Source organism: Pan paniscus, chromosome 14, assembly GCF_029289425.2.
Source record: "Pan paniscus chromosome 14, NHGRI_mPanPan1-v2.0_pri, whole genome shotgun sequence".
NCBI lineage: Eukaryota > Metazoa > Chordata > Mammalia > Primates > Hominidae > Pan > Pan paniscus.
In genome coordinates, this window is record NC_073263.2 from 24,836,061 (window position 1) to 24,858,648 (window position 22,588).

Sequence of the window (22,588 nt, forward strand, 5' to 3'; positions counted from 1 at the left end):
ACATCTGTAATCCCAGCTACTCAGGAGGCTGAGGCAGGAGAATCACCTGAACCCAGGAGGTGGAGGTTGCAGTGATCCGAGATCGCATTGCTGCACTCCAGCCTGGGCAAAAAGAGCAAGACTCCATCTCAAAAGAAAAAAACAAAGAAGATATATACAAAAGGCCAATAAGCACATGAAAGGATGCTCAATGTCACTAATCATTACAGAAATGCAAATAACAATCACAATGAGATACCACTTCATACCCTAATAATCATTAGGATGGTTATCATAAAAATAAAGTGGAAAATAACAAGTGTTGGCAAGGATGGGAGAAACTGGAATCCTTTGGCATTGTTGGTAAGAATGTAAAACAGCCGCTATGGAAAAGTTTGTTCTTCAAAAAATTAAACATAGAATTATCATAGAATCTAGTAATTCACTTCTGAGTATATATCAAAAAGAATTAAAATTATTATTCAGTTCTTGTTGAGACTTGAAGACTTATACACCAATGTCCACACCGGCATTATTCACAATGGCTGAAAAGTAGAAATAATCCAAGTGTCCATTAACTGATGACAGGATAAACAAAACAAGGTCTATACATAGAGTGGAATATTATTCAGCCAGAAAAAATGTATGAAATTTGGATACATGCTAATCCATGGATAAATCCTGAAAACATGCTAAGTGAAACACACCAGACAGAAATGGACATATACTGTATTCTACTTATATGAAGCAACTAGAATAGTCAAATTCATAGAGACAGACAGTGGAATGATGGTACCAGGGGCTGGATTGAGGGTGGGGTGATGAGGAATTACTGTTTCATGGGTACACAGTTTTTGTTTGGGATGATGAAAAGTGGATGAGGTAATAGTTGCACAACATCGTGAATGTACTTAATGCCACTGAATTATACATTTAAAAATTGTTAAAATGTTAAGTTGGTGTTACGTATATTTTACCACAATAGTAACGAACAAAGGAATACTTGAGGGGATTGGGTTCCCACAGGAAAAATGGCAGCTACCCAAATTAGAATTTCCACATCCACCAAAACAACCGTACAGTTCAACAGGGAGGACAAACTAACTTGCCCTGGCATACACTTGCAACATTATTAAGAGTCAGAGAATTTTATAAATTTCCATTTAAATATGACTGCAGAAATAAAGGCCTGAGACCAGTAGACCCACCGTCTATACCAGAGTGGACAATCAGGTAAGGAATGCATAGAAGAGAGTACAATGAGGTTTTGCTGGTGATGGATCAGTAAATGTCAACTAGAGCTCATTCCCAGAAGGAAAGGATCCCTCTCTCAGTAAAAACATTGACACCATGTCTGAAAACTGGGGAGTCAAAGGAAGGGGCAGTCTTGAGAAAACATTAGTTCTAAAAGGATATCTTTGAAAAGAATATCTTGGAAGGGTCGAGGTAATGGAAGAGAAGAAAACAGCTAAAGATAAACATCCTCCTGAGACAAGATGATATAAACAAGTTGAGACAGACAACAAAGCCTCCCTTTATTAAGGACACTGTACTTCACTACAGCAATGAAAGAGGAAGCTCTTGACCTAAGAAAACTGTTAAGACATGCAAACTCTTCCATTCTTCTACACAGGATTGTCTGTTATCACTGGTCCAGGCAAATCCAACACAAATACTCATGAACAGAAAATGCAAAACAAACAAGCATTCATGTGAAGTTATTCATTTAAAAAATTATACATAAAACTTTTCAATAGATGAAACCCAAAAGAGAAAGATTACAGGCACAGGCAAATGGTAACAAAACTAAAACATGGATTAAAATATAAGTAAAAATGCAAGTACTGATATGATAAACCACCACTTATCATAAATACAAAAACTCGAATAAAAATGGAGGAAAAAAGTGAAACAAGAACTACTGAACTTAAATAAGCTAAAGCAAAAGGAAAATATTTCAGAAATAAAAATTAAATTTTGTTTGCAAAGGGAAATATGAATAACTGAACATACAATAAGAAACATAAAGGAAAGAAATTAAAAGTGCCAAAAAATTAAATAGAAATTAACAAAAGATGGTAACAGGATCAGAAAGTAATACGTATAGAAGATAAACAAGATCTAATACGCATACAATTTGAGTTCCCAAAAAAGGAAAGAAAAACAGTGTTTAAAACTCATTCAAGAAAACTGCCTAAATACAAGCAGACTTGAATCTACATGATGGTATACCTGGAAAACTGACTTAGAGGAGTCAAGACATAATCTTGCAAAACTATTGACTTTAAAAAGAAAAAAAAAAACCCACTGGACTTTAAGGCAAAAAAACCAAGTCACTTACGAGGGAAAGAAATCAGGTTGGCTTCAGACTTCTTGACAATATACAAAACAAGAAAATAATGGAACAACGTTTTCAGGAAAACCTAAGAAAGAAGTGTGAGCATGGTCATATGAAAATGGCTTTGTTCTTACAGGACACACACTTTAAATATTTAAGGAACATAGGGCATCATATCATAGCATCTTACTCTCAGAGGGATTCAGGAAAAAATGTCCCTTCTGTACTTGCCAATTTTTCAGTGTGGCTGGATTGTTTCAAAATAAAAAGAATAGCAAAGAAAACCCTGAGAAAGAAGAGTGATGAGGCAGAGCTAGCTCTACCATGTAGCCTAGATAAATACAACTGGATGGGTTTGGCACATCAATACAGATACACATGCTACAGAACAGGATCAAGAACTACATAAAAGTGACATCTGAAATCACTGACAAGATGAACTTACTAATAAATGATTCGAACAACCAGGTAGCCATTGGGGAAACAGATAAATTTGGATCCATACATCTTTCTATATATCAGAATGAATTCCAAATGGATCAATCAAATGTAAAAACATAGAACCCTTTAAATATTGAGAACATGAGTGAATCCTTTATAACCTAGTATTAGAGCAGTCTAATTATGATTCAAAACAAGAAGTAATATAAGACTAATACAATTCTACCTTGTAAATGTCAAACTCTTCTACAAGGCAAAAAACATAAGCAGCAAATGACAAACTGGGAGATTATTATTTGCAGGTCTGTTTTCCGATATCTCAGGCTCACCTTGTACTCTCCCTTCAGTTTTGGAATCAACCATTTGTCCAAGAAAACTTTTGCTCCTTTGCACATTATATCACAAAATATAAAAAGCTCCCTAAAATATAAAAAGCTCTTAATAACTACCTATTTTTTTAGGAAAAAAAGGCAAAAGACACGAATAATTCACAGAAAAAGTGCAAATGATCTTAACTACATGAAAAAAATGAGAAAAAAAAATTGATGCCTTATCCATCGATGCTATCTTTACCATGCTCAAAACTTACAGACTATAATCCTATGTAGAAGAATGAAGAGTATGCATGTCTTAACAGTTTTCTTACTTCAAGAGTTTCCTCTTTCGTTGCTATAATGAAGTGCAGTATCTTTAATAAAGGGTGCCTTTGTTGTCTGTCTCCTGACTTGTTTATATTGGCTTGTCTCAGGAGGGTGTTTACTTACTTACATATGGTGGCTCATGCCTGTTATCCCAGTACTTTGGGAGGCTGAGGAAGGCAGATCACTTAAGGTCAGGAGTTCAAGACCAGCCTGGCCAACATGGTGAGATGAGACCTCATCTCTACAAAAAATACAAAAATCGCTGGGCATGCTGGCGTGTCCCTGTGGTCCCAGCTACTCAGGAGGCTGAGACATGAATCGCTTGAAACCTGGAGGTGGGGATTGCAGTGAGCTGAGATTGTGCCACTGCACTCCAGCCTGGGCAACAGAGTGAGACTCTATCTCTAAGTAAATAAATAAATAAGAATTCCCCACTTTGGGAGGCCGAGGCAGGCGGATCACTTGAGATTAGGAGTTCAAGACCAGCCTAATCAACACGGTGAAACCCCGTCTCTACTAAAAATATAAAAAATTAGCCAGGCGTGGTGGCAGGCGCCTGTAATCCCAGCTACTTGGGAGGCTGAGGCAGGAGAATCACTTGAACCAGGGAGGCGGAGGTTGCAGTGAGCCGAGATGGCACCACTGCACTCCAGCCTGGGTGATCCAGCGAGACTTGTCTCAAAAAATAAAAATAAAAATAAAAAATCCTTTCATCTTTACTCCATTCCCTGAGCTACTTCTACTCTGGCTGACCTGTTTAAAACATCCTCAACAAAAATACCCTCTTCTCAGCCAGTCATTTTCTTCCTCATATTTACAACCAGATCTGTCTTTGGAGAAACATTTCACCTTGAATGTTTGTACTCACTGGACCCTGCTGTTTCCGGAGGTTGTTCCTTCTGGTGGGTTCCTGGTCTCGCTGACTTCATGAAGGAAGTCACCTTCGCAATGAGTGTTACAGCTCTTAAAGGTGGCAGGAACCCAAAGAGTGAGCAGCAGCCAGATTTATTGTGAAGAGCAAAAGAACAAACCTTCCACAACGTTGAAGGGAACCGGAGTGGGTTACTGCTACTGGGTGGGAGGGTTTGGGGTCGGGGGTGATCAGCTTTTAATCCCTAATTTGTCTGCGCCCATGTCCTGCTGACTGGCCCATTTTACAGAGTGCTGATTGGTCCATTTTACAGAGTGCTGATTGGCCCATTTTACAGAGTTCTGATTGGTGCATTTTACAAACCTCTAGCTAGCCACAGAGTGCTGATTGGTGCGTTTTTACACAGCACTGATAGGTGCATTTTACAAACCTCTAGCTAGCTACAGAGTGCTAATTGGTGCGTTTTACAATCCTCTTGAGACAGAAAAGTTCTCCAAGTCCCCACTTGACCCAGAAGTCCAGCTGGCCTCACCTCTCACTGCTTTCCAGTGTATGTGTACTCACTGGACCCAGCACTTCTTTTAAAAATGCCAGCAAGGCCGGGCATGGTAGCTCACACCTGTAATCCCAGCATGTTGGGAGGCTGAGGTAGGGGGTCACGAGGTCAGGAGATTGAGCCATCCTGGCCAACATGATGGTGAAACCCCGTCTCTACTAAAATACAAAAAATTAGCCAGGCATGGTGGCACGTGCCTGTAGTCCCAGCTACTCAGGAGGCTGAGGCAGGGGAATTACTTGAACCCGGGAGGCGGAGGTTGCAGTGAGCCGAGATTGCGCCACTGCACTTCAGCCTGGCAACACAGCAAGACTCTGTCTCAAACAAACAAACAAACAAACAAACAAATGCAGGCAAATAAGTGTAAAAAGTTAAAACAAAATTAGAGAATCAGCATTTTGTAACACCAAAGAAATAACTGATTTGGGCAAGTATAATTAATGGATAGGTTGTTAAGGAAAGGGATATTCAATTTGATGCCAAAATATCACCCCATAGAGCATTTGCTGAGTTCAAAGGGAAAAAATGTATCTTTACAATGAAAAGATAACCCAGTGATTAAATTTAGTATCACTAACAATGGAACCACCTGGCATTATATCCTCCCGCAGTAGTTCAATATTAAGTACACAGCATCTTTCCTGAAATGCTAACTCTGAATTTCATCTAGTACCTACTTGACAGCAGGTACAGTAGACAGAGGAACAAGTTAAATTACACCACGAAGAAACAATCAGACAAAAGCAGAAAGTGGGAAAACTACAACTGGTCTGGTGCAAAAGGTCAATGCAGAGGGGAAGAGGTGACCGGCTGTTCAACACAGAGACTGATGAGCTATAACCAAATGCAATGCACAAACCTCAGCTGGATACTGACGCAAAATAGCAGGACAAAGACCATTTGGGAACTAGTGGAAAAACAGAAATTTGTACAAATGGTTTCATCCCTCAGGAGGGGCACAGTTACACCACAGTAACAAAGAGCCCAAATTCTCAGTGGCTTAAAACAAAGGTTTATTTCTCACTCCCACTTGTATCACAATGTTTCAGAAGTGTGATGCTCCCTAGCCTGTTGCTCTTTATACAAGAGTAATTCTGAGGTGGGGCGTGGTGGCTCACGCCTGTAATCCCAGCACTTTGGGAGGCCAAAGCCGGTGGATCACCTGAGGTCAGGAGTTTGAGACCACCCTGACTAACATGGAGAAACCCCGTCTCTACTAAAACAACAAAATTAGCCCGGTGTGGTGGTGCATGCCTGTTATCCCAGCTACTCCGGAGGCTGAGGCAGGAGAATCACTTGAACCCAGAGGCGGAGGTTGTGGTGAGACAAGATTGTGCCACTTTAACTCTGTCCTGGGAAACAAGAGTGAAACTCCGTCTCAAAAAAAAAAAAAAAAAAAAAAAAAAAAAAGAATAATTCTGCATCCCTTTAAGAACAAACAAGATGTTTACTGACCATGATGGGTGGTTTACAGCAGTGTTTCTCAAAGTATGATTCCCCAACCATTTGCATCACAATATCCAAAATATTGCTAAGTGCAAACAATTTATTGGTATGCAAATGATTTTAACTCCAGAGTCCCAACCCCTAACTACTGAATCAGAAACCGAACACCAGGGCTATAGAGTCTACTACTAGCTTCTGAAAGTTCCTTTCAGTTATGCAGGCCACTATTTTATAAAAGTTGCCATTTAAATGGATATTTTACTTTCCTAGAAATAACTAGAGTAGCACAAATACTGTTTATTAAAATGTCAAGGTTTCATGTTTACATTTTCTTATATCAAGTACAATGGTATATATACTTTTTTTTGAGATAATTATTCTAGATTCCAGGCTTTCTTCTAGATGTAAGTTCCTAAAGCTTATAGTTTACATTGATATCTAGACATATATCTTAAACAGTCTCCAAATTTTCTTTAATTAATCAAAGTATGTTAATGCCACTTGGAATTCTACATGGAAAAGCCAACAAAATAACTAAAACTTGACTAATGAAGATCAGCGTCACTAATAAAAGTCTGCAACTGTAGTATTAGGTTGGTGCAAAAGTAATTGCGGTTTTTGTCATCACTTTCAATGGCAAAAGCCCCAATTACTTTTGCAGCAACTATATAGTTTTATAAATGATCAGCATTTAATCCAACTTAGCATGTCAACTGGAAATTTTTCAATATTTTAAAGCTGACCTTCTGCAAAAAATGTTTCAAAACAGGCTTGACTGACACCACCTCCCTGCTCTGCTACCCGACCAAATAAATTGAATTTGTTTTAAAAGAGTTCCCTTCATCTTTACTCAAGATTCCCTGAGCTACTTCTAGCCTAGCTGACCTTTTCAAAACACCCTCAATAAAATTATCCTCTTGTCAGCCAGTTATTTTCTTCCTCATATTTACATCCAGATCTGCCTTTGGAGAGACATTTCACCTCGAATGTTTGTACTCAATGGACCCTGCCTTCCATCAAGTTGGCAAGGGCACAAAAAAATAGTGATTGTAACATAAGCAAGTGACAGGAACAAAATGAAAACTTAATGACATTATTACCTACATCTGATGGGCCTTTTAGCCCACTATACCTATTTTAAATATTCTGGAAATTATTTTTGTATGAAACAGGTATTATTTATCAACAAACTTTTGGAAAACAAACTCCTCAAACCTTATGCTGTTATGTTAATGTAATGGGCAAGTCTACTTGCCTAGGTGAGAAGAAAAAAAAAACAACTACAACTTGATTCCACTTGTTTTATCCAGAAGAAAAACATTCAAAGTAAAATGTGAACATTTAATTACCTTTAAATAATATATGAAATAATTTACATGCTATACACTTCCAAACACACTGAACATAAATCCAACTTTATAAGACATATACACAGTCTGCTTTTGCCAACATATACCCTGTAGGTCACTTAAGATGTAACTGATTTCTCAGTCCACCTGTGAGCATATAAACACACAAATATATGTCTGAAGTTGAAGATTAAGATAATAAACCAGAGTTGAATACAAGAAGTCAGCCACAGAAGATTCTAAAACCACAATCAGTGACTGGAACACCAAGGCACAAAAACTTCCCTTTGTAGTCACAGAGATTAAGTTTCCATTCCCAGTGCTTAAATATGGAAGCAGGATTGGTTAATCACATACTATATTTTATAGTGCATTTCTGTTGCTGTTTAAAAAGGAATATTTTTTAAATTACATAATGTATTACAGAAAAGCATTGGAAAAATAAACAGGATAAGATAAGCTCTCATACAATAAAGTTTTTTTTGGTCTGAAAAAGATGTTTATATTCAAAACTAATATAATAGAGGTGTAACAGAAAGTAGCATGAGGAACACTATGCAAATTGCCTAATACTCGAATTGTACTTCATGCCACCATGTTATTTAAATTTTCAATTTTAAAGCCAGTTGGGTGATATTGCTAATTCCAAGTGATAGTTTTGGGGTTTTTATGTTTTGTTTCTTGTTTTTTGGTAATTTAAAGATATGTACTAGTACACAGAATAAACAGTAAATATAACATGGCAAAATGAAATATTTCCCAGAGTTTATGTTGCTTTTGTTAAACAGTAACTTTGTACTAGAATCTCTTTTTTTTTCTATATTTAACAAGAAGAAAAATAATGCTCCACATAGAAATGACTTCAAAATTCATGCAACCATGCACAACCTAAACTATCTGTACTTCCCTTTTTTATTTACCCAAAAGTTTTTGAGTAAACTGAAAGTTAGATACTCCAGGAACAGCAACTCATTGAGCAATAAGGCAGTTTAAAAATATACATATACATGTACTATTCATTGTTTCTCAGAACAGTTTTAGAGCTTTAGCTCTTTAAACTTACACAGTTGTGAAAGAAATAAAGCCAACCACAAAATAAGAATCAATGGAATGCAGTAATCCATATATAAAAGACAGTCAAATGTGCTTATACGTATTCAAGAAATCAATATTCTGTCTAAGCTGTAAATAATAAATTATCAAATGTAGCACTAAACAAATTATGATCAGAATAAACCTTCAGTTTCATTAATTTTGAATACAAAAGTGGGGCAGGCTAAACGTGAACAGTGTACTTCTACAAGTGTTTATATAGAAGTATTGTAGCATGCAACCCCAGCAGTAATGAGAGCACAATTCTTTACGAACAAAACAAGGCTGACCAGAAGAAAAACAAAACAAAAAATCTTGTTGTAGGCTGTAAAACTTAAGGGTAAAGAATCCACTGGGAATTTAAGGCTTTCTTAGAAATATTTTTCATGGCACTTTAACATTAAATATCACTAAAAGGCAAAATATGTAAATATTCATAGTTACAAAGCTACATAATTGAAAGTACATGCCATATCATTTATTAAGAAACTATGTTGTCAAATTTTGTTTTCTTGAAGTTAAATTGTACTTAAGGAAGGTTATTTATGTTTGGCTGAATTAACATAAATCATAAATGTCAATTCACTAGTGTACAGTGCAAATTGTGTTTTGAGTAAATACATCAAATACCACTCATTTCTTACAGAACTGAATGTCATTCCTTGCTGGAAATGCAATTAAAATGACTTATTTCTCTCACAAGGGCAGTTATTATCCTTCCTTCAACTATTAGCCTACTGTTAAACCCTAAAATTGTTATTAGACAAATTCCTTTTGGTTATGCTTACAGACCATCCTCACAATAATCCTTTTCTTGTACTGCAATCATTGCAGAAAAAACTCTATGAGTCTAACAAGTCATTCTTGCCACACCATACTCTAAGCTGACCACAGCAGGTTCTGATTTAGAAAACTCTTCTGCATATTCACTATAACGATTATCTGCCGGGCTGCTGCCCTCTATAGTTCGAAGAGCATCATTTACGGGTAGCAGAGTCTGCTCTTTAAAACACAGGGAAGTTTTGAGGTTAGGTGATTCAGGATGAACTGAATGTAACAATTCCTTGGTGAGGATGCCATCTGTTTGCTTATTTTTGCGTTGTTTAATTTTCTAGAACAAACACAAATTTGAAAAGAAAATTACTAATTGCATAAACCACAATAAGTTACATGAAAAAAGAAAACATGCTTTTGCAAAATATGTTCTCTGTATGTATAATGCAAAACTAAATCTCAAAAAATTAGAAACATTTAATGCATATGACATGGTTGAAAATCCTAATTGTGTACAATTTTTTGCTGTGGAAAATTGTTAGTTTTTATATTTATTAAACAAACAATCCAGCAAGACTTGACTGCAGGCGATCACTAGGCTTCCACACTTAAAATGGACATATATTACCTAGAAAGCATAACAGGTAAACATTTATAATAAAAGAAATGTGTATGAAACATTCACCCTGAAAACACAACAAACAAACTTGTGTAGCTAAAGGGCTCACTGACTATAAAGAGTTTTTCTTACATGGTTTTCCTACAGTGGTTTGTTAGGTAAAAATAACATACTTTAAACACAACAGAACTTTATTTTTTTAACAGAAGATTTTTAAAGTGTCCTGTGGCAGAGTATCATGCTCTCCAAATTCTTGGACTGTCCCGATAATCTTGTATTACCTATTATCCTGGACTTGCCTCTCTTGACCATATCCTTCTACAATTTACTCAAGCAGTCATTACCTCTTTATCTAAAAGATGACTAAGGGAGACTCCTGCCTGAGAGGTAGATGAGACAGTCGTACTGTTATAACTGTCTAGGATTTAAAAAATATATATATACTTACTGATCCTTTTTGCTTATATAGGATGGCAGAAAAAAGATTATAGGAAAGTCTTAGGGTAGAGAGGGATTTGTTAAACAAGACACACACAGAAAGCATAAAACATTGAGCAATTTGACATGAAAATTCAAAACATCTATATATAGCATACCATAAATAAAGTGGAAAAGACAATAGGCTGGACATAACCATTTGTAATACATATAACTAACAAAGAATTAGTGCCTGGCATATAAACAACTCTTATAAATCAATAAGAAAAAGGCAAATATGCCAACAGAAAAATGAGCAAAGGTTTGAACAGTCCATTCACAGAAAAGGAAAACCAAATGGCCAACAAATATGGAAAGTCATTTAACTTCATTTGTAATCATGGAAATCCAAAACTGAAAACAATTTAAATATTCATCCATAGCTGAATGGATAGACTGTGATATATTCATATAATATAAAGTTATATAGTAGTTACTAATAAAAAGATGAATAAAAGCTACATGTATCAACATGGATAAATGTCAAAACACTGTTGAGCAAAATGAAGCACATAAACAGTATGGTAACTTTTATATAGTTTTAAAACATCAGTTTCTTAAGCAGAGTGAAGGGTATATTGGCCTATACATTGTCTGTTTCCCTTTACGACTCATACAAACATTATAGATAGTCTTTGGTATTTTTTCAATACACAGTAAAAATATTTTAAGTCAAGAAAAACAGTATTATAAATTGTGATACATGGGTGAAGACTGGGTAAGAGTATAGAGGGTCTTCAAATAGATCTATGTTTTATTTCTTTTTTTTGTTTGTTTTTGTTTTGAGATGGAGTCTCGCTCTGTCACCCAGGCTGGAGTGCAGAGGCATGATCTTGGCTCACTGCAACCTCCGCCTCCCAGGTTCAAGCAATTCTCCTGCTTCAGCCTCCCAAGTAGCTGGGATTACAGGCATGCGCCACCATGCCCGGCTACTTTTTTGTTATTTTTTTAGTAGAGATGGGGTTTCACTGTGCTGACCAGGCTGGTCTCAAACTCTCCTGACCTGGTGATCCACCCGCCTCGGCCTCCCAAAGTGCTGGGATTACAGGCGTGAGCCACTGCGCCCAGCCTATGTTTTATTTCTTAAAACAAGAACAAGAAAGATCTGAGGCATATATAGTAAATGTTAAAATCCCACAAAAGCTAGCTGGTGGGTACACAGATAGTTATTATGTTTATCTATACATTATGCTATATACTTCTGGTATTTTAATGTATTTTAAAATACAAAGAAAGTGATTCGAACTAACGTATTCAATCAAAGTAGGGTTGACCTGATTTTGAAGAAACTGCTTACTTCAGAAGTTTATGTGCTGATTTACACCAACAATACAAATATTAGTCTAATCGTAAGCTAATTTCACATTCCAAATATATTAGATACTTCAGAATACTTACAGATTCTAGGTCTTTAATATCTTTCTCTAATTGTTTATTTTGCTCATTCATATTCATAATTATATTAAATACAGACTGCCTAGGATGCAGTGTTCGATCAAATTGATGGTACATGTTCCTCCAAAACCTTTATGACAAAAAAAAGTTTCAATAAATTGTGTTTGAGAAAATTCAAGTATAAATACTCCAATGATGTCAACTTACTTAAAATTGAAAGATACTGTATTTGGCTCCAAAACTGTAAATCTGTGAGATTCGGAACTGTAGAGAGGATTTAAGTACTTCTTTTGGTCTTCCAAAAGAAATGGCCACAGGGAATAAGTCTTCTCCTTCAACCTTAATATAATGAGAAAAACACACAGATCTTTCCTATAGATGCAAAGTAGTAATGGTAATATTCATTTTTATAAATCAGGCGATGGCTTCCAAAGCAGATTTAAATTTTAGTTTTTTCTTGTATTCACAGTCTAACCTTGTCTCAGAATTCTGTATTATCTCTATTCTCCTTTTTCATTCATAATTAGGTAATAAAGTCATGTTTCTTGAACACAACACAGGTATAACATTTTCTCTCACAACCATATATTTTAAGGGATTCCTCTCAACTCACACAATTTCAAAAACTTGGTCTCTGTTCCACCTACTTCAAATCACCACAAACATACACATAGAACAAGACACTAATGCATCTTTCTGTCTGGCCTTCTCTTAACCCCACGTCTGGGCCGTAGTGGCGAGTATCATAGGGCAGGAGCACACGTGTGAGTGGGTACAAAAAGGGAACAGGCAAAATCAGGATGTTATGCAAGAATTTTAAAAGCCAATTATTTTGCAAATCTAAGAGTAGCTGGGCAAAGGTAAGAATGGTTTTAGACTGGACATTTACCAAGTAAACATAATGTAGGTATCCAGGGGGAAAGTGGAAAATCTCCTGATTTTTCCATAACTCCTAAGATGACCCATAGGTGTGTCTTGGAGAAAAACTACTAGGAAATATCTACTTTTACTTCCATCTTTCCATTTTTGAGAATTTTTGGCACTAATTAAGAATAGTTTTTCCTAAAATAGCTCTGTACTCCAGGAAAAGAGTTACCTCTGTGCTCCAAATTATAATAAACTATTTTGAATCACTGTAACATAGAGCTAAAGCCTCAATGTTCTTTGATTGTTCATCTCCACCATTCTCTATTCACTTTTTATTCCCTTTACGCATTTTTAGAATTTTCCACATGCTCTCAGTTCTGCTGTTAACTCTGTTGGGAGTGTGAGCATGTGGCTATCTTCAAATACTACCAGATTTAGCTTCCTTAATATGTCCCTTGGATGTTCAAAAGTCTGTTAAGTGCTCTTTATTGCCTACTGTAAGAGGCAATAAAGAAATCCAAACTCAGAAGCCCAACCTAAAACAATATACATAGGACCTCTAAGACCTACTCCAGAGATCTTCCTTACAGCAAAATTTAGGCAAAAACCCCTATCCCCGAAGACTGGTCAGGAAATAACATGAACTAGGGTCAAGTCAAGTAGTGTCTCAGGGCTTTTCTGAGACCCTACTCAAGGATGGACACGCTGCAGCCAACATAGCTAGATTTATTTTCCCCAAAGAACTGTCTGTTTAGAAATGTGGGGAGAGCTATAAGGTTCCATCCTATCTTAAAACAAACCAACAGTTTAAAATATTTTACACTTTAAAACTAGCGACTGATACATTCTGGGAAATTAAACAGCATAAGGATTTCTCTGTTCTAAAATATATAAATGCAGACCGAAAAGAAGCATGAGGAGACTTTCCAGGGTGTTGACAACATTTCATATTCTGGGTGCTGGTTACATAGGTGTGTGAGTTAGGTAAGATTTACTGAGCTTCACACTTAACGCTCTATGTACTTTTCTGTATGTATGCTACACTTCAAAACACATTTTATAATGTGCTTTTACTATTAGCTGAAAGGTGGGGGAATATTAGAAGGGTACTCAGCTTTAGAAATACAAAAAATAAAATCTTTACAATAAACTTTCAAATTGTCCAGATATTTTATTAAGTTTCAAACATGATTTTTGTTAGAGCTCGGCTAAGTAGGGGGAAAAGGAGACTCTTTTAATTGAATCATCTTACTTGAGCTCTTCTCTTTCCTTCTGACAATTTCCAAGGAAGTTTCCAAACTGGCATGAATGAATATGCTCATGGATCTGAAGAAGAAATGCTTCACTGAATTCAAAGGCTTGTGGAAACTGTTCGGTCAAATGCCACACACATTCCAAGAACTGAGTAAACACTGGTGAGACTTCCTTTGGGTCACCATCCAACTGGCCACACCTAACCCCACAGAAAGTACAAGCTTTTAAAAACACCTCTGAAAGAGTCCATTGTTCAGGTATTGTTAATCTTAAACATACAAAAATATTCCTAAAGCACTGTTACATTAGCACGCAAAACTAGAATTTTTATTGAAACCATTTATGAGTTTTTAAACCACAGCTTTAAAGGATCTGTTACCATCTCTAAATAAAATGCAGCCCAAAAGGAAGGTAATAAATAGTCATGAAAATTAACAAGCGTACTAGAATTGAAAGAAATTACAGAAAAAAATTAAATGTCTTTACGTAAAATACAGTAAAAACCATGACACTCTTACCTCCCATCACGCATGTGAGTTCATAAGGAACAGAAACATTTTGGCATTCTAAACTTGGTTTACTAATTTTATAAAATATATGACTGTGTAACTGTGACTCACCTCTCTGAAAATTTATGTCCAAAAGAGATCCAATCCTTTTCTATTAAAACCTTAATGAGAAAAAGTAAAATTCACTTTCTGACTACTTTCAATTATTTTGTTTAGGCTGGATTAAATCTTATTAGTTTAAAAACAGTATTTACTGTACACTTTTAACTTATAAACAAAACAGCACAAAAAACCACAGGCAAAAGAATGCCAAAACCTTGATTCGAGGTGGGGTTAAAGAAGAATAAAAATGCATAAAAAGAAATAGAGTAGTTTCGTGACTGAAATTATTCCCGTTGAATTTATTACATTTTAAGTGAAAAGTACATGTTATAAAGCAGTATTACATTTAAGTTTTTGTATGTATGAAGATGATATATCATAGGAAAAAGGCTAGAAAAATGTAAACCAAAACTGCTAACAAAGGATAACTCTAGATGGTAGACTGAGGTGGATATTTTAAAACTTTTGGCTTACTTGTACATTTTTTATATTATTTATATACTACTTTTTTGAAGAAAAAAAAACTAATGATAAAAAGACCAACTATTTTAATCAAATCATCTTACTTGAGTTCATGTTCAGATCCAAGTGTTAACATCTATCCTCTTGAATGGACTGACTTTATGTTTTCCTTGCCACAGCTTCTCTACTTACCCACTCCACTGTAAAAACAGATTTCTAACTTTTTCAGTCTAATCTAAACACATATTTGTAGTATTTAGTACACTTTATCACTTAACTATACAGTCACCAAGCACATTCTTTTCATAGTGTCAAAACTGCTGGTTTTAGCTTCTCTGATTTTGTCTCAAGCCTCTGCTTTCCGCAGAAGGCTATACACTGATGTGGCTGAGGATGTAGTCGCTGGAGCTCAGGCACAGGCTCCAATCCCAGCTTCACCACTTTGTGTGACCTTGGCCAAGTGACCTTTTGGCTGGAGCCACAGATTTTATTCTGGTCTCTCTGCCATTCTTCTACAAAACCATGTTTAAAGCATAACTCAATATCTTTCTCACTAAATGTATTCTTTGGCTTATCTCAGTGAAGAGCCAGAGAGCAGCACCATCCATCCTGGCATCTAATTCAGAAACTTGGAAATCATCCCAGAGGAAGACTCCTCTCTTCTATCCCACATCCAATCCATGATCAATTCTTCCTGACTCTACTTTCTTTTTTTTTGAGACAGAGTCTCACTCTGTTGCCCAGGCTGGAGTGCAGTGGCGCAATCTTGGCTCACTGCAACCTCCGCCTCCTGGGTTCAAGTAATTCTTCTGCCTCAGCCTCCTGAGTAGCTGGGATTATAGGTACACATCACCATGCCCGGCTAATTTTTGTATTTTTAGCAGAGACAGGGTTTCACCATATTGGCCAGGCTGGTCTCAAATTCCTGACCTCATGATCCACCCGCCTTGGCCTCCCAAAGTGCTGGGATTACAGGCGTGAGCCACTGCGCCCAGCCACTGACTCTACTCTCTAAACATCCCTGGAACCCATCACCTCCCCCTTCACTTGTGTGTTACTATTTTAGTTCAGTAAAATTAAAAACTTTTGTCTCATAAGTTATCATAATAGTGTCTACACTGGCCTCCTAGCCTCCATTCCCACTCCCTTTGGCCTTCAAGATACCAAGCCACCTTTTTAAAAAGCACATCTAATCAAGTTACTGTTTGTTTGTTTAAAACTCTTTAATAGCTCCCATTATCCAAAGAGGGCAAAGCCCCATTCCAGCCTTCTGTTTCTCAGGCCCTGACCCCACTCTATTCCTCTGCCTCCAAGCCCCCTACTATTCTAATACTCACTCTGAACTCCACCATCACACATTACCTGCAGTCACCCAAAGAGGTTATGCTTTGGTTTACACTGTTCCTATTGCCTGGGAAGCTCTCACATCATCCCCATTTATTACATGATTTCATTTGGATGTCTAACAAATAATTAAAGCCAAACATGGCAAAGAAAATATTCCTTATCGTACACTCTCAAGGTAAGCTGAGCATTATTTTCTTATTAGCAGCACTCCCGCTTGGCCTGTCCCAGAGTCAGTATGTTAGCAGCAAAAAATAGCGGTGCTGAAAAGGGACTGGTGATTTTAAATCTTCCTTTGCTTTAAGATGGCACTGTATTTAATAATTCTAAACTAATGAAAATTTTCTAACATCTCTTCATTTAATTTACCATGAGTTAAGATGTAAATTTTGAAAACATAAGTTAATCTGCTCACACGTTTAAAAGCAAGCAAATAAAAATCTGATCATACCTTTAAAAGCAAAGAAACAAAAAAAAAGGAACTAGGTCTTTATCTTCACAAAGGAGAAAATCTATTCAACTAGAAATTTTATCTTCAGATGTAAAACATGCCTAATATGTTATTACACTTACTAATGCAGGTGTTTTAAATAGAAGGTTTCCTTCAGAATTTAATTTTAAGTACTCTTATTTGTGCATTGTTTTATTACATTATTTACATTTGTTAGATAAAAATGAGGGAGAAAATACTGAATATTTCCATTGCAACATTTTAGGAAAAAAAATTATTTAAATCTAAAGCTTATTGTGTTAGCACAAATGGAAATAAGTCTAATTCAAGGTTTCTCAACCTCGACAGTACTGACATTACAGGCCAGATCAGTCTTTGCTGTGAGGCTGAACCCCCAGCAAAAATTTTGTGCATTATAAAATGTTTAGTTAGCAATATCCCTGGCCACTCCCACGGATGCCAGTCTCATCATTTCCTTTAGTGTAAAACTGTCATCCAACATTGCCAAATGTCCTCTGGAGGAACATAAAATTACTCCTACTTAAGAATCATTGGTCTAACCAAATAAATCCTTACCATGAATCCTTTGATTGTCCTGTAGTAGGAATCCAATAAAAGAGAACCCAGGGAACAAACCTGGGAAGTCCTATCCCAACCATCGGAACAATGCACCAACACACTTGCATTTTCAACTGTTATTGCCTGAAAAGAAAGATCACATACATTCTAGCGTACTTTAAGGTAAACCAATAAGTTCTACTTGAAAACCATACTAGCAGGTATTGTGTTACAAGGAAGTGCTATGCCTGCAATGATAATGTCACAGCATAATTTCCAAAATACACAACAAAATACGGTAACAACAAAAACACAAGCAAACAAACAAAAAAAAAACAAAGAAAAAATGCCACTTCAAAGTATTTAGGAGCATCTTTTTAAGTTTCTACATTAAGTGCTACATGATATTTTTAAGGCTGAAAATAAAGTGAAGCTCATTAAAGAGGTAAAAAATAATAAAAGTTATCTGATGAATAGATACCAGTCCCCAACAGAATACATCTACTCCTTCCCAATCATTATAGACCCCAAGACCAAATATGAAAGATAAAGTATTACTTTGGCCAAGAAGATTGCAGCATCCATAACAGCTTTGATATGGCGAAGCCATCCCGAGCTCTCCAAACCGGAGTAGAAATCATTGACAGAAAGCCCTTTAGTGCCATTGACTGAAAGAGGTATAAAAATATTTCAATTAGAATATGGCTAGAGTTTCTGCATTTCTTTTTTCAAGATCTCTCTAGATAAGTGAATGAAGAAAGAAGACAAAATAAACAGGCAAGACTCTATAAATGAAAAGATGCTATTAAAAGCTCAATAACTGATTCTTGGATATATTTTTCTATTATTCCCATGCTTACAAAAATGCTCCAATCTCTTAAAAAACATTGTAGCAAAAGCATCTAACTAAAAATAATCTTATATTTTAATTTTTTAAATTCTATACTATGACTGGAATATTTAAATGAACATTACTATAAATTAGTATTTATTGTACTGACTACTCAAGAATATCTATCTAATAACAATTTTTTTGCAAAACCATTAGAATTGTACTGTCTAATACAGCAGCCACTAACCAAATATGGCTACTAAACATTTGAAATATGGCTTGTCCAAACTCAGATGTGTAGTAAGTGTAAAATACATGCCTGATTTCTAAGAGTTGATGAAAAGAAAAATATCTCATTACTGATTTTTTTATATTGACTACATGTTAAAATAATGTTTATAATATATTAAGTAAGGATATTATTAAAATTAATTTCACTTGTTTCTTTTTACTTTTTAAAATGTGACCACTGGAAAATTCTAAATTACATGTGACTAGCATTAGATTTCTTTTGGACAAGGGTGTCTAAAAAAGTAAGCAATAATATACCTTCCAATAATTTCTGAAGGCTGGACCTCATGACATGAATATTTTCAATTCCAACAAACTGAAATCTAATATTGGAATAGTTGTCTTCATTTTCATAACCTTTTCCAGCTGCTCTGTTGGCCATTGCATTCAGCTAAAATTAAAAGTTTTAGAAATTTAGAGACAAATTACTTTTTTAATTTACCAAAATGTCATGAAAATATTAAATAAGCAGTATTTTAGCTAGGAGGCAGTTTAAAGGAACTCATCAAAACTGAATAAGCTACCATTCATCTTTTAGTAAGTAAAAATGCCACATTATTAAATAGTAATGAAGGAGATAATAAAGTAATACGATTGCTATATAATGGAAAGGTCAAAGTTCCCATAAGTTCATGAAACCAATTCATTTATATTTTAGGCAGTTTCCATATGTTTGTAATATTTTAAAATTAAAAAGAAAGAAATGTCTCCTATATAATTTCTAAATGATTCAGTTGAGCAGAGCTGGCTGGGGGACTTTTCTTTTACAGAATGAACCTATGAGTTTACTTCAGAACAAGCCTAGAGCATTGATCATTCTGAGAGCCATAGGGACCTGAAAATCAGATCTGAAATATGCTTCAGATTACTTGAGGGAGATTATATGAGAGATTATTGGCGGCCCATACATCATATAATATGGCATATAATCGGCTATCCTGATACATCTCTGAGAATTGGGCCAAAAATAAACTGGTCTCCAGGAAAAAACAGATTGCTCATATGCCCATGGTCTTTAGCTATTAGATCAAAATGTTGTCAGCGGTCCCTTAGGATTTGTCATGCTTAATTCTTCCAGGCTAGGATTTCATATAGTATGTTAACACAATTTATTAAAAATTCTTATGAACGTGGATAAAACGAAGCCTAAATTAGAAGAAAAGGAGCTCTTCATTTTGTGGATTGGACCTCAGTTTGGTAACAAGTACAGTTAAATTGTATCCTACTGACTCACTAGTTATTCGGTACCTAAAGTAAAATCTACAGTTAGATGTTAAAAAATGCTTCCACATTATTACTACTTGAGTTACATTTAACTAGTAAAACAATCAAAGAATGATATATTTTCTGTGAAGAAGATAATTATACAAATAAGAGCTATGAGGTCCTGAAAATCACTGTATCAGACCTCATCTTCAAAAAGTCTACAATCGCCTTTTATATCTAATATTATCAAAAAAGTGTTCCAGAATTTTTCTTATGAGATATCACCAACACTCTCAACTCCTAATAAAGTCTTTTATTTTTAATAAAAGATTATCAAGTTATCAATTTCTATTTTTAAATAATTATTAATTTTTTTTTTGTCACCCAGTCTGGAGTGCAATGGCACAATCTCGGCTCACTGCAACCTCTGCCTCCTGGGTTCAAGCAATTCTCCTGTCTCAGCCTCCCAAGTAGCTGGGATTACAGGTGCCTGCCATCGCACCCAGCTAATTTTTTGTATTTTTAGTAGAGACGGGGTTTTGCCATGTTGGCCAGGCTGGTCTCAAACTCCTGACCTCAGGTGAGCCACCCACCTTAGCCTTCCAAAGTGCTGGGATTACAGGTGTGAGCCACCATGTCCAGCCAGATAATTCTTTTTTTTTTTTTTTTTTTTTTTGAGACGGAGTTTCGCTCTTGTTGCCCAGGCTGGAGTGCCATGGTGTGATCTCGGCTCACCACAACCTCCGCCTCCCAGGTTCAAGTGATTCTCCTGCCTCAGCCTCCCGAGTAGCTGGGATTACAGGCATTCACCACCATGCCCGGCTAATTATGTATTTTTAGTACAGACAGCGTTTCTCCATGTTGGTCAGACTGGTCTCAAATTCCTGACCTCAGGTGATCCACCCGCCGTGGCCTCCCAAAGTGCAATTTACTCAAATTAATCTCTTCTTCTGGTTTCTAAATTATCTTTTGTGAAATTGCATAATGATGAGAATCACTTCTAAAATAGTGACCGTTCCTTTCACAAAGCTGCCTAAAAACCACTTGCGTTCTATATTGCTCACTCGCTTTTTCTCATTGCTTTCTCTTATTTTCCCATCATTCCGGATTTTTGAAGAAATCCTCACTATAATTCTGCCAATGTCCTTTTGTGTAGCCCACCAGCTCTGCATGCGACGCTATAACAAAAATTAAAAGTAACGTTAGCTATTACCACTGAGGATTTTAATTATTTTAGTTTCAGGATCCTATATGAATTGGTTGTTTAACTATGTTAATAAAAAGAAGAAGGGACTCTGAAATTTGTCCCAATGATAAAAATTTGGCCCCATAGCACACAAGATGCCTAAGATAACCCAAATTCCTGTTCACTATTTAAAATTCTCTAGTTCAATGTTTCCTAAGTTAACTGTTTTCCTTATTTTCTTGAAAATTTCAAGCTAAAATCCATTATTTTAGCATAAAAATGTTTTGTCAATTGAAAATTCTTCAAAAAAGAATAATAAGAATTTAGGCTGGGCGCAGTGGCTCATGCCTGTAATCCCAACACTTTGGGAGGCCAACTGAGGTGGGCGGATCACTTGAGGCCAGGAGTTCGAGACCAGCCTGGTCAACATGATGAAACCCCATCTCTACTAAAAATACAAAAAATTAGCCAGGCATGGTGGTAAGTGCCTGTAATACCAGCTACTCAGGAGGCTGAAGCAGGAGAATTGCTTGAACTGGGAGGCAGAGGTTGCAGTGAGCCGAGATCACACCACTGCACTCCAGGGTGACAGAGTGCAACTCTGTCTTAAAAAAAAAAAAAAAAAAAAGAATAGTAACAATTTATTTTTCATAACACACATTTTATTATTTCTTCACAATAACATAAGACTTGTATACTAGCAAGAGTTCTCAATATACAATTCAGCTTTCCTGAATTTATATATATCAGAAGATATAAGAAATCACCATGAGTTACTCAGAAATTGGTTTTCTAAATTGGTATCCTTTAAATAAAGGATTGATTTCCTTAGTATCATTAGCCTTAGTTAATTTAAAACTAGGATTCAGATATTTTAAATATGGGCAAGTTTATTAACTCTCATTAAGTAAAGTAATAAAAATAATTAAACTAGCAGACTGTACTGTATTTAAAATACATACTTTTGGCCTGGTATCCATGACGTACATATAGCGATTGACTGGATTGGCTTTACTAATGGCTTGAAGCAAATGTTCATCCTCCAGGCACCTGGCACTGAATCCAGAGAGTGGTTGACTACATCGACAAATGGCAGCCTATTTTTTAAAGGACAGAAAAGAGATTACGCAAAGATCTCTAAAATGTGTCTTTAAAGATGCTTACAAGAAAAAAAAGCCAAAAGTGTTAAAATCAAATATGACAATTAGGAGGCATTAACTTTAAGATCCTCTTTGAATTAAATTCTATTTCAATATTTTGACATTCCTAAGTTTTCCCAATATTCTATTCTCATAAGAAAACTAAATACCTCCTTATCTAGTTTGATGAAGAAACCTGGGTCCTAAGAAATAACACCCAGTCAATTCTCTGTTAAGTAACCTACTGTTATCTTCATTCTGCGCTCCATTTAGATTACAGGATCCTTCCAACTGAAGTTCAAGTAAAAGATTAGTCAATAAAAATAGAACAAGAATTTTTAAGTAGCAACATTGGAACTTTTACTTTCTAAAGGTTTTAAGATCTCTAATTAGAAATCGGCAATCTTAA

At 35.8% G+C, this 22,588-nt stretch overlaps 1 protein-coding gene across 4 annotated transcripts in view; it reads right to left on the bottom strand.

The window, feature by feature from the left end:
• Positions 1-7,559: 7,559 nt before the first annotated feature.
• MTMR6 (myotubularin related protein 6) overlaps positions 7,560-22,588 on the bottom strand; it is a 41,086-nt gene continuing 26,057 nt past the window's right edge. Inside the window, exons 6-15 of one of the 4 annotated variants that reach the window (XM_055096564.2) lie at positions 22,003-22,137; positions 20,919-21,032; positions 18,907-19,039; positions 18,084-18,193; positions 17,544-17,669; positions 14,720-14,769; positions 14,098-14,298; positions 12,186-12,317; positions 11,982-12,108; positions 7,560-9,824 (exon numbers count right to left, since the gene is read on the bottom strand). In XM_055096564.2, the coding sequence (XP_054952539.2) occupies positions 9,564-9,824; positions 11,982-12,108; positions 12,186-12,317; positions 14,098-14,298; positions 14,720-14,769; positions 17,544-17,669; positions 18,084-18,193; positions 18,907-19,039; positions 20,919-21,032; positions 22,003-22,137 (1,389 nt within the window). In that variant the 3' untranslated portion in view covers positions 7,560-9,563. The remainder of the gene's footprint in view (positions 9,825-11,981; positions 12,109-12,185; positions 12,318-14,097; positions 14,299-14,719; positions 14,770-17,543; positions 17,670-18,083; positions 18,194-18,906; positions 19,040-20,918; positions 21,033-22,002; positions 22,138-22,588) is intronic. The other 3 variants (XM_003818354.6, XM_055096565.2, XM_034936475.3) reach the window with 3 other exon arrangements.